This window comes from Cervus canadensis, chromosome 16 (assembly GCF_019320065.1).
Source record: "Cervus canadensis isolate Bull #8, Minnesota chromosome 16, ASM1932006v1, whole genome shotgun sequence".
NCBI lineage: Eukaryota > Metazoa > Chordata > Mammalia > Artiodactyla > Cervidae > Cervus > Cervus canadensis.
In genome coordinates this window covers 56,003,906-56,017,381 of record NC_057401.1, presented here as the reverse complement: position 1 = coordinate 56,017,381, position 13,476 = coordinate 56,003,906, and the positions used below count along the sequence as shown (strand labels likewise).

Genomic DNA, 13,476 nt, shown 5'->3' with positions numbered 1-13,476 from the left:
TGCTAAGTGCTAGGCACTGTTCTGGGTACTGGAGATGGCGCAGAAATCAAAATAGAAAACGTCCCTCCCTGTGGAGCTGCTCCTCTTGTAGGAATGATGAGATTCAGTTGATGTTTATTTTATTTTACCCTTTAGGAGATAGGAAGGATCAGCTTGAATACATGGCACACAAGTGAGTGAAACCAGCCTGACCCATTTGGATCTCTCCCTTCAAAAAAGAAAAATAAATATTATTTTACCAGTAACTGGGCATTTTATTTTTTAAATTGGAGTATAATTACAATGTTCTGCTAGTTTCTACTGTACAACGAAGTGAATTAGCTATTGTTGTTGTTCAGTTGCTAAGTCATGTCTGACTCTTTGTGATCCCTTGAACTGCAGCACGCCAGGTTTCCTTGTCCTTCACTATCTCCTGGAATTTTGCTCGAATTTATGTCCATTGAGTTGATGATGCTATCTAACCATCTCATCCTCTGCTGCCCCTCTCCTTTTGCCTTCAGTCTTCCCCAGCATCAGGGTCTTTTCCAATAAGTTGGCTCTTCACCTCAGGTGGCCAAAGATTGGAGCTTCAGTTTCAGCATCAGTCCTTCTAATGAATAGTCAGGGTTGTTTTCCTTTAGGATTGACTGGTTTGATTTCCTTGCTGTCCAAGGGACTATCATCAAGGGAATCAGCTATCTGTATACATAAATTCCTTCCCTCTTGGGCCTCCCTCCCACCCCATTTTACTTAGACATACACTTTGGGTAATTTTCCCTTCTGTTCATGGGTGTGCCCTGATTCATCTACAGTTGGGGAAAATGGTATAAAGGGAAGCTAACTGGCCTAAGATGATCAAACAATGTCCTTGGCCTCTTCAGCTTTGCTTCATCAGGTGATTATCTCTGGGCTTGAGACTGATATTGAGAGCCAAAGTGGAATGGGTATCAGAGGTATTTACCCTGGTAATTTAAGATAAGGAGTTTCAGTTGTAATTCATAGACTCCTCATTATTTACAATACTCTCCAGTGGGGATTTAAATCTATGTTGTACTCTCTCCTGCTATGTTTGTTACATTGCTATAAGCATGGGCTTCCTTGGTGGCTAAACTGGTAAAGAATCTTCCTGCAGTGCAGGAGACCTGGGTTTGATCCCTGGGTTGGGAAGATCCCCTGGAGAAGGGAAAGGCTACCCATTCTAGTATTCTGACCTGGAGAATTCCATGGACTGTATAGTCCATGGAGTCGCAAAGAGTTGGACATGACTGAGCGACTTTACATATGCATAAAAGAACAAAACACCCAAATACAAAATGAAAATATATTCATTAAAAAATATGCAACAGACTTTCATTGAAACATCTCTTACTCAGATTCAGAGGGCAACAAGGCTAATCGTGTCTTCTAGAAAAGCATTTTTTTCAACATGACATATAGATATATATAAAGGCTGTAGAAAGGATAGGTTATGGACCTGGTGTGAACAGTGTGACATGGATAAAGGTGAAATTGTCCATGAGTTTGGGGATGCATGGAGTCCAGCCTATTGGCTACCCAGGCAGGGAGCTTAAGTCCTAGGCACTTCTGGATGTGAGGATCCAGTGGGGAGTTAACCTTTTGCTGAGACACAGGAACTGGACAATTTAATCTTTGCAAGTACCTTTCAAGTTTGAACTTTTATCTCCATTTTATAAACAAGAGTAAGGTTTCTCATTTCAGCCTCATTCTCTGCTGCCCTCTTCTCCTTTTGCCTTCAATCTTTCCCAGCATCAAGGTCTATTCTGAGTTGGGTGAGATGGTTAGATAGCATCGCTGACTCAGTGGACATGAATTGGAGCAAACTTCAGTTTATAGTGGAGGACAGAGGAGCCTGGCATGCTGCAGTCCCTGGGGTCACAAAGACTTGGACATGACTTAGCAACTGAACAACAACAAAGTTTCTCGTGGAGTTGGAGATTATAACCTGAAGCCAAAATGAAATGGGTGTAATTCATGCACTGTTTATGTAGATGAACATGTAGACCTGGGCTTTGGTTCTTTAGAGTTAAAGGCAAAGCTTAGTATATTTAAAAAAAAAATTGGAAGGATGGGTTTGTCATGAGAAAAAGTCACAGAGCTTTATTATGAAGACACATGGCACTGGGTCTTTGTTGGGATTCACATTTTAAAATCTCAAGTCTTACCCCAGACCTCTCCTGATCTGATAAAAAGACCCCAAGAACCCAAACCAACCAACCAAACAAAAACATACATAAAAACCCACCCTTAAGTCTCTTGTCTGTGTTACCTTTTTTTTAACAGCACACATTGTTGGTTTTTTTTTTTTTTTTAATTTCTCTATTTAACTCTATCAGAATCTTCATTGTGTCATGTGGGATCTTTCATTACTGCATACAGACTCTCTAGTTGTGGCCTGAGGGCTCAGTAGTTGCCCTGTGGCATGTGGGATCTTAGTTCCTGGACCAGAGATTGAACCTGAGTCCCCTGCATTTCAAGGCAGATTCTTAACCATGGGACCACCAGGGAAGTCCCTGTGTTAATTTTTGAATCAGTGAGAAGTAATGCAAATGTTCAGAGATGGAATGGAACTTAGCTGTCACACAGTCCTACACCTCGATTTTGGAGTTGCAGAACCTGAAGTCTGGAAGGGTTCAAAGACAGATGCAAGGTCGTACAATTGGGGGCCACCCTGGGGCTGGACCCCAGTCTGGTACCAGTGCTCGTTTGTGTATGTGATGTTGCTCTACCTTGAAATCAGCACTTGTTTCTTGGGAGGGAGTACATCACTCCCTCTTTCATTTCAAAATGGTAGTAGCATTCTTTGTCACAAGTTACAGAAACATTACAGAAATATTTTATTTTTTATTCTGCAAACCTTAGCTTGCTTATCATTAACTTTTTTATTGGAGTATAGTTGATTTGCAATGTTGTGTTAGTTTTTTTTTTCCATACAGCAAAGTGAATCAGTTATACACATACATATATCTATTCTTTTTAAAATTCTTTTCCCATATAGGTCATTATAGAGTATTGAGTTAGAGTTCCCTGTGCTGTACAATAGGTCCTTCGTAGTTATCTGTTTTCTATATAGTGGTGTGTATATGTCAACCCCAAATCTCCCAATTTATTCCCCTAGTGACAATAAGTTTGTCCTCTACATCTGTGACTCCATTTCTGCTTTGCGAGTAAGTTGCTTAGCATCATCTTCTTAGATTCTACATATAGGTGATGTCATCATATTTGTCTTTCTCTGTCTGACTTATCACCCTCGCAGTGACAGTCTCTAGGTCTATCCATGCTGCTACAAATGACATTACTTCATTCTTTTTCGTAGCTGAGTAACATTCCATTGTATATATGCACTACATCTTTTTTATTCATTCATCTGTTGATGAACATATAGCTTGCTTTCAGGTGTTGGCTATTGCAAAACCGTGGTGCCATGAACAAACTACTTGTATTGTTATGAGTTAGAGCTTTTTCCAGATATATGCCCAGGAGTGGGATTGCTGGATCATACGGCAGCTCTGTTTTTAGCTTTTTAAAGGACCTCCATACTGTTCTCTATAGTGGTTGCATCAATTTACATTCCCACCAAAAGTACAGGAGAGTTCCCTTTTCTCCACATCCTAGCATTTATTGTTTATAGATTTTTTGATGATGGCCATTCTAATTGGTGTGAGGTGATACTTCATTGTAGTTTTGCTTTTGTAGAAATATTTTAAATATTGCTCTAGATTTCCTTGAACACTGAATAGGCTTCTGAACACATCCTCCCCACCTCTATCAGTTGGAGCTTGCTCATGCAGAGAAGACAATTTTAATGTGACCCTTTAAAAAAAATAATGCCATAGTTCACCTCTCGCCTTTGTCATCCTGTTTCCAAGACATTCCAAAGGCCAACAGGGCAAACCACCTCCAACTAATCATCTGATTTCTTGTTCCTGCAGTTCCTTGGCAGCCAGAAAGCTGCAGGTTCAAGTTTAGGGACTGACAACACACTGATCCAATCACCAAATATTTATTTGACACTGTTGACTTTCTGTGGTAGTGAAAAAAAAAAAAATCCCATATTGTACCAGGATACCTTAGTATAAGGCAGAGAAACTTGAGATTGATAAACACTGTCCTCTTTCATCTACATGGCACTAGGGTTTATTTCACATTACTTATCATTAGGAGATAGGCTAGTTATGTAAGAATATATTCAATGCTTAACATGCTTTTAAATATAGTGCTGAAAACACTTACTTTAAAAACTCATTGATAATTTGGTTTTATATATAAGACTGCTTTAGGAGTTTTTCCCTGTGATATTTAAGTAAAAATAAAATAACTAGTGTTTAATCTTTCCTTTCCTCCACTAGAATATGTTCTTTTTTTTTCTGTTGGAATCTTGTAAAATCAGGTCATAGAATAATGTGTTGCCATGGCAGAATCCTATAGAAATTTCTATATTCTTTGGAAGCCTTCAGTTGGTTTACATCCTGACTTTACTGGCTCTTTTGTTTTTAAATGTGTTTTTGGCTGCCCAGCATTTGCCATCTAGTTGATTTGTTGCTGTGGCCTTGGCTCACCTGGTTACCCACTGTACCTTCATGCTGCTGGAGACATTTAGTATAAACACAGAAAGATCACCTTGAGAAAAGTCTTTTATTCCTCCCTGCCTAGAATGTGGAAAACAGTCAGAGAACAGACATTTTCCTGGTTTTAGCCATAGTTGAAAAGAGATTTAAATTAACTTCTATATAATGTTTATGGAATGTGCATTTTGGGTTAAGACTAGTGTCAGTTCTTTTCTTTAGGGAAATGGCAAGAAGATAGTAGATTGTTTTTTGAAACCTTAATTGTGCCCTGCATCCTCACCCCCATCCCCAACTAATTTGTCTCTCAAGCGGTTCCTTCAGTTTTGGACAAATGAACATAAATTGCATATGTCTAGTGATAGTCTTTCAATAACCCTGAAATTTCCAACTTTTTCCTCTTTAGTTTTTAGTAATTCTATTGTATCTTAAAAAATTCTCCTTAGACTCTAAATTTTCCTTTTTCTACTAGTAACCATCCCTCTTTCCTTTATAGTCAAGTTTCTGGAAAGAGTAGTTTATTTTTAGAACCTTTATGTTTCTCTTTTCCCAATCATTCTTTTCTGTGGTTCTGCATCCAGTTGTTTTCTGTCCAACTAATCAAATTATTCTAAAAGAATTACTTTGTTGCCTCATGCTGCATAACAAATCATACCAGAACTTAATGGCTTAAATATCTGATATCAATTATCTATTACCTCTTAATAGCTATCTATTGTCTCTCTTGAGTCTGTGGGAGGCTGGGCTCAGCTGGATGGCTCTTCTGTATCACATGTCATTGGCTAGGTTGCAGTCATCTGTAGGCTTGACTAGATTGGAATGTCCAAGATAGTTTTCAAATTGGTGCTCGAGTGTCAGTTAGAACCGTGCTTCACAACTTTTTTGGCACCGGGGACCGATTTTGTGGAAGACAATTTTTCCTCAGACTGAGGAGTGGGGGGATGGTTTCAGGATGATTCAAGTGCATTACATTTATTGTGCACTTGAAAGTGAAAGTGTTAGTCACTCAGTTGTGTCCGACTCTTTGCAACCCCGTGGACTGTAGCCCTCCAGGCTCCTCTGTCCATGGGGCTTCCCAGGCAAGAATACTGGAGTGGGTTGTCATTTCATTCTCTAGGGTATCTTCCCGACCCAGGATCAAACCCAGATCTCCTGCATTGCCAGCAGATTATTTACCACATGAGCCAACAAAGGTCCATCTAGTCAAGGCTATGGTTTTTCCAGTGGTCATGTATGGATGTGAGAGTTGGACTATAAAGAAAGCTGAGCACAGAAGAATTGATGCTTTTGAACTGTGGTGTTGGAGAAGACTCTTGAGAGTCCCTTGGACTGCAAGGAGATCCAACCAGTCCATCCTAAAGGAGATCAGTCCTGGGTGTTCATTGGAAGACTGATGTTGAAGCTGAAACTCCAATACTTTGGCCACCTGATGTGAAGAGCTGACTCATTTGAAAAGACCCTGATGCTGGGAAAGATTGAGGGCAGGAGGAGAAGGGGATGATAGAGGATGAGATGGTTGGATGGCATCACCAACTCGATGGACATGGGTTTGGGTGGACTCCAGGAATTGGTGATGGACAGGGAGGCCTGGCGTGCTGTGGTTCATGGGGTCACAAAGAGTTGGACATGACTGAGTGACTGAACTGAACTGAACTGAGCCAACCAAGGAAGCCCTATTATTTCTACTCTAATGCTGCTGGCTGATCTGACAGCAGGTACTGGCCTGCAGCCCAGAGGTTTGGGACCCCTGAACTAGGAGATCTGTTGAGCTGTTGACGAGAATGCCTTGGTTTTTCTGCATTTGGTCTTCCCGTGTGATTTGGACATTTCATAGCATGGTAGCTGGGTTCTGAGGGAGTATTTGCAAATGCAAAGGCAGAAGCTGAAGGTCTCTGCAGGACTGGCCTAGGAAGTTTTGCATTCTCACTTCTTTCCATATTTTTGGGGATGAAAACTGGTCACAGGTCCAGCCAGATTCAAGAACAGGGGATAGATAGAGAGACCACCTCTTGATCAGTTAGTGGCACAATAACATTGCAGAAGAGCTATGGAATGCTGAAGCCATCTTGTAAATGCAATTGCAAGGAAGATCTGGCCCATAATGTCTGTTATGCTATATTGAGAACCGGTGTCTGTCTCTGCAGTGCGAATTCCCCTTGGGCTCCAGATGCACAGTCCCAGGGGCCTGTCCATCCCAGGCTCTGCAAATGTGTTTGCAGGCTCTGCAAACACATCTACCTGCCTGGCTTTCCTGTCTCCAGACTTGCATCACTTCAATCCACTTTTTACACTGCTGTCACAATGACTGATGTTTTGATGCAGCATGGACAGCTAAACATCTCTTCTGATTTGAAGCTCATCAGTGATCCTCCATGGACTTCAGATAATGTTTATACTTTCTTCCATGGCTCGTAAGATATTTTATGATTTGACTTCTCTCTCATTTCCTATTATGTTTTTCTAGTTCAAGTTCAGCCATCCTGGTTGCCTTGTGCTTTTCAGAGCTGCTATGCTTTCTTATGCCTTTTGGCCTTTGAATCTGCAGAAATGCCCCTGTCCCAGGTAGTGTGGTCAAGTCTCCTTCAACTCTAGGCTTAAGTCAACTCTTCCTGAAACTTTGGTTTTTTTTTTTTTTTTTTACCTTCCATCCCTCCTCAGCACTAGGCTAGAGGGGGATCCTCCCTTTGGTTCCTTCTCTGAAGACCTATGAATGCCCCTGCATAAATCTCACGCCCCTGTATCAACCATAATGCCAGCCTGTCCTATTTACATTTTCTGCTTATATTCTGCAAACCAGGCTGGTTAGTTTTCTGAGGTCACTGGGTAGTGTTTGCCTCTATAGCGCTCATACATATTTGGGGTTTGAGTGATAGTTGCTCAGTCACGCCTGACTCTTTGCAACCCCATGGACTGTAGCCTGCCAGGCTCCTCTGTTCATGGAATTCTCCAGGCAAGATTACTGGAGTGGGTTGGGTTTAACAACTGTTAAAAGCAAGAAGGACTCAGAGCTACTGGTTAGCATTAAAGATAATGCACTTACTTAAGATTAATTGGAAGTTGAATATTGACTGATGGTGAAATGGATGAATAGTTATCTATATTGTTAAATATTTTACAGCTATTAAGCAAGTTACAATAGTCTGTATTAAACTAAAAAGAAGTCTATGATGTATTATTAAGGTAAAAATGTGTGAAAAACATTTATAGTATAATAGAAATAGAAATCTGTATATATGTTTGTATATGTTTGTATGAACAGAGCACATATGGAAAGATATGCTTCAAACTGCAACATTGGTGACAGTACAGTCAACAGGTAAAAAGTAAGCAATGCTATTCAGAAATTAATTTCAAGACCAGATATGAACTTTTAGACAAGCAAGAAACATAGGGAATAATGTAGAAGAATATGTATTACTTTAGTGGCCTAGGGAATGTTTACAAAAATAGAGATTTTTTAGATTTTGCTATGTGTCTTATATATAAGGTCTTTTGAATGCTTATATATGTATGAAATTAAGTCTGTAAAGATTTAGAACAAAATGTTAACAGTAATATTATCTGGTTGGCAGGTGACTTTTGCTTCTTCTTTTGGCTTATCTGTGTTACATAATTTCAAAACAATGAGCACATCTTATTTCCATAGTAGAAATAACATTATTTCTAAAAGTAGAAGATAGTGCATAAAAAGTGGTACCAGTAAGCTGTGTGTTATCTGAATACCTAAGACTTGAAAAAGCAATGGTAGTATGAAGTTACAAAATGAATTACAGAGTGAATGCATTTGACAACAGTAGTTGTCACATCACATTTTTCTTCCCTTCTTGCAGCAAAGACTGAAGGAAGAGAAGGAAGCCAAGCGGGCTCGTCTGGATGGGAGACATGACTACTTGTTTGGGATTGTAGCTTCCTGTGTGGACCTAAACAAAACTGAAGTGGAGGATGCCATTCTTGAGGGGAATCAGGTGCGATGCATTTGAGTTCTCACTGACTTGATTATGGAGGGCACAGCTCATGTTGTCCTACGGCAGGGTCTGTGCTGGGCCTTAGGGAAGGGTGTCTGTTTCAACATGGACAGGACCCCATCCTGACTTGGTACAGGTGATGGCAGATTGAGCTTGGGGCTCTCCAGCTCTCCATGTTAAGCTCATCATTTGAGTTCCGTGATTCTGACAGAGATTTCTGTGTCTCTCTACATCTAGTGAAGTTGGACTTGGGCGCCATTTTGGAATCTAGATTAGAGAGCAGAATCTCCTCTCAGCTGCCAATTTATCTTTGTTTTTTCAGTTTATTCTGTTCTGTCCTGGGAGATTGACTCGTGCCGTAGCTCCCTGGCTTTGATTTTGGTTTGGCAGCTGAATCTGGTTTCTTTTGTTTCTGACCTTGACTACCATATTCTGCCATATAGCCAGCCAGTTGGCAGACCTTTAGATGCATACAGAACCTCATGGATGGGACTAAGTTGCTAGACGGTGGAGCATTCCATAATCATATGTATTCTCATCATGGTGGTTTTCCAAGGTTATTGGAATTTAATGTTACTTTTTTATAGTGTGTTAGACTGCATTTTGAAAGGTGTGGTCTCTCTTTCTGATCTATAATTGGGTGAAAAATTAAAATATATTTATATCTGCCTTTATATCAGCACTTTAAGAAATTAGCCAATATTAAGGGACAATCTCTTTTCAGATATGTGTATGTAGCAAATACTTTTATGATTCATCAAATCCTTCTTTGAATTTAGCCTTTACTATGTTAAGATGTTTATTCTTTTGTGGTTTTTTGTTATAAGAAATATGCTCTATATGGTTTGCATAAACTGAAGTCTTACCCGAATAAGAAAGATGATAGTAAATGCTGATTTAAACCTGGTTTCTGATTCAGAACAAAGCCATTACCTTTTTCCCAGATTGAAAGAATCGATCAGCTTTTTGCTGCTGGAGGCCTTCGTCACCTCATGTTTTACTATCAGGATGTGGAAGAAGTGGAAACAGGTATTTAAAGTTGATATCACATAACCCAGAAATGTGTTGTTAGATTTACCCAAGGACAGCATGAAGCAGAGGCCACTGTGAGCACTTTTATCCCGGGTGATGGGACAGGTGTGGAGTGGGGGGTGAGGCCCAGTGGGACAGGTCCTGTTTTTACCTCAAGCAAAGGACAGATAATGGTGGCTCTGTAGCCTGGTTGTTCTGACTTCAGTTGGGATATTTTATTTTCCTTTTCAGACTGTGCTGGTAGCTGGAGAATGATAAAATAAGTTACATTTTGAGATTTCCTTTCCTTACATGTTAGTTCCTTCTGTACCATTATGTTCTAGAACTTCCATTGGGCATCTGCTTCTTCTCTATTTCTTTTGAACATAGGAATGATTGCCAAGACGCATAATGGGAGTTTTTTTTTAAGTTAAATATCACATCATGTTTATTTTCTACTGACTGTGACTCAAATGAATAATATTGAATGGCAAGTTTAGTCATTTTCACTTAAGATAAACTTGCAAATCTCTATATGGATTCTATTGATATATCCCCTTCTACTTTTATGTAAATTAATATAATTTTAAAGCCAAACTAGGGACATAAATATATTATGATTATATTAAAATGTCATATGCAATCCCTTTGTGACCTTTTTGATGAAAGAGAAGATAGTTGTTGCTCCTGGCATAGAATATGACCATGCTTTTTTGTTTAAAAACTAAGGAAATTGTGCATGCATAAGTGACTGGCATTTCCCCCAAATTATCTGTTTTATATTTTGTGGTCAGAAAGGGCATTGTATTTTGAATAAAAAAAATCAAAACAAGACAGAAATTCTGAGTCCTGTCCCAGATTGCAAAGCATACGCTCAGTTAAGTTAACTGAGTGAGTGTTAGGTTTACCCATGAACTATGCACGGGGTGAAGCTGGCCTTTGTGTCAACCTTACATCGAACACAGAGGGCTCAGGGGATGAAAACAGAAGTGCAAGCTTGTTTTTGTTTCCCGCTCTCCCTTGAAACCTTTTCAGGAGGAGCAGCTTTTCTTCTGAACTTAAATTGCAATTCAGACAACCCTATGAACTTTGCTGGATATTTTTGGATAAAAATACAGAGTGAAGTAAGCCAGAAAGAGAAAGACAAATACATATTAACGCATATATGTGGAATCTGGAAAAATGGTACAGGTTAACCTATTTTCAGGGCAGGAATAGAGACGCAGATGTAGGGATGGACCCATGGACACGGGGAGGGGAAGGGTGAACTGGGAGACTGGGACTGACCTATAGGCACTGCCAGGTGTGGAATAGACAGCTGGTGGGAACCCGCCGTCTAGCACAGGGAGCTCAGCTAGGTGGTCTGTGATGACCTAGAGGGGTGGGATGGGGGGTGGGTGGGTGGCAGGGAGGCTCAAGAGGGAGGCGGCATATGTATGCATGTAACTGATTCACTTCATTGTACAACAAAAACCAACACATCATTGTAAAGCAACTATAAGCCAATTCAAAAAAAAGAATAAAAGTTCCCATGGTTGCTTCCACTTAGAAACACAGCCTCAATTCAGAAAGTAAAAATATCCAGTTGATCAAAACTATTTGATCTAAAGTTAAATCTCCACTCTTGGCCCTCCCCCTTGCCTTTCTTCCTACCCACCCTTGCAACAGAGGCCTCTGAGGGTCAGTATCTGCAGTGGGAGAGGAGCAGATGGTCTCCTGTTCTCCTTCAACTCACCCTTCCACCCCCTACCCACGTCCTGTTAACCACAGTTTCTGAATGTGTCAGCGCAGAGATAAGAGCGAAGAGGGAGCAGCAAAGTTTTTACTTGGCTGGCACCTGTCGTGAGCAAGCTGACCTGGAATTCTCTGGGCCTTGCTCAGATGAGAAGTCAGAGGAACAGAAAGATGAAGTTAACTTGCTCCAGGCCAATGGCTAGGACGTGCAGCCGGAGGTGGAAACCCCGGGAGACTGACTGTGGAGCCCACATCAGCCATCACTTTGCTGTCCTGCCTCCCCTGCGCCTTTCTGACTCCGGTGATCTGAAGGGCCAGCTGGACCAGAACAACAGGACGTAGAGGTTCTGTAGTCAGAACTGGGTTTGGATCTTGGCTCTCTTGGTGTGTGACTTGAGGCGGGTCACAGCTGTCCTCAGGGCTGCAAGCAGTTTTGAAAATGTAGACATGGTACCAACCGGGGCTTCCCAGGTGGTGCTAGTGGTGAAGAACCCGCCTGCTAATGTAGGAGACATAAGAGCCGTGGGTTTGATCCCTGGGTCAGGAAGATCATGGCATGGCAACCCACTCCAGTATTCTTGCCTGGCAAATCCCATGGAGAGAGGAGCCTGGCGGGCTATGGTCCATGGAGTGGCAAAGACTCAGACATGGACTGAAGTGACTTAGCCCGCATGCATGGTACTGAGCAGAGGCCCTGACACACGACATATGCCAATAGATGCTGTCTCCTCCCTTACCCTTTCTCACTGGCCCCATGAAGGATGACTTGCAGCTCCAGCAAGAATTTGCTCTGGACTGAACTCTCTAATTCCTATTTCTTCCATTTCTGTTTCTCCCTGGAGCACCAATTTTGAAGTGAACTTGTGGTCTGGAATGAAGCAGATTCTTCTATTTACTTTTTATTCTTTATTTTTTATTGAAGTATAATTGGTTTACAATATTAGATTAGTTTCAGGTATGCAATGCAGAGATTCGGTATTTTTGTCTGTCACAAAATGATCACTAAATAAAGCAGATCCTTTGAGGTTCCTTTAGGGTTCAGGCTAGAGGTGGTCCAAGGGGTGGAGCTTGTAGGGCACCAGGATGAGTCAACATGACAATATTTTAACAAGGAAGCCTCATTCTAAGAGGTGACCGTGTGGACATAGTATAGCGTTTGTGGGACTAAAATCCTTTGCATTTGTAGGGCAACTTGGCTCTCCAGGAGGAGTAAATTCTGTTTCTGGAAAGATGAAAAAACCCAAGGTGTTCGTGACCGAGGGAAAAGACGTTGCTCTTACTGGGGTGTGTGTGTTCTTCATCAGGACCAACCCTGCCAGAGCCATCACCCCTGAGAACATCCATCGGGTAAGAGGCTGCAGCAATCCTTTATTCCGAATTACCAAAGATCACAAAAACTCTACCCCCAAGATACCTTCCCATGAAGACTACCACTGTATTCGTTAAATATTTAAAACTGCTTTCACAGAAATATTTTAAATGCACTTAAAGCAAGCAGTTAAGAGGACAGTTCCTTTAAATCTGTTGAATAAGAGGAATTAATATTCAGTTTATTACTGAACATTGATATAACATTGTATGTATCTGTGTGCATGTAAAACAGGGAGTTTTTTTCTTTTATAAAGAATTTCCTGGAACTTCCCTGATGGTCCAATGGCTTAAACACCATACTCCCCCTGCAGTGGGCCCAGGTTCAATCCCTGGTCAGGGAACTAGATCCCACATGCCATAATTAAGAATTGGCAAGCCACAACTTGAAATCCTGAGTGCCACAGCTAAGACTCAGTGCAGTCAAATAAATAAATGAATATTAAAAAAGAATTTCTTGTACATCATTAATTTAATGGCAAATTTCATACATTTAAATTAAGATTTATTAAAGCAGATATACCCTTGAACAGCACAAGTTCGAGCTGCTCAGGCTGGTTTATACATGGATATTTTTTTGTTAGAAATACTACAGTATTGTATGGTCCATGGCTAAATCTGAGGATGCGGAACCAGGGATAAGGAAGTTCGGATACGGAGGTCCAAGTATATGTTATACTTGGATTTTCTGATTGCATGGAGAGTGGGTGCACATAGCTCCCACATTGCTCAAGGGTCAACTGTGTAACTTTATTTTTTTGTGTAGAATAAAGAGCATCTGTACAAGTCTCCTCTGCCCTCAATGGGGGCCTTGTCTGCTTGCAGCAAATTAACTG

At 40.9% G+C, this 13,476-nt stretch overlaps 1 protein-coding gene across 1 annotated transcript in view; it reads left to right on the top strand.

Annotated features, from left to right (window-relative positions):
- The window catches only part of DNAH5 (dynein axonemal heavy chain 5), a 317,085-nt gene that overhangs the window by 58,742 nt on the left and 244,867 nt on the right, over positions 1-13,476 (top strand). Inside the window, exons 2-4 of the mRNA XM_043489075.1 lie at positions 8,393-8,527; positions 9,472-9,556; positions 12,459-12,619. Of these exons, the coding sequence (XP_043345010.1) occupies positions 8,393-8,527; positions 9,472-9,556; positions 12,459-12,619 (381 nt within the window). The remainder of the gene's footprint in view (positions 1-8,392; positions 8,528-9,471; positions 9,557-12,458; positions 12,620-13,476) is intronic.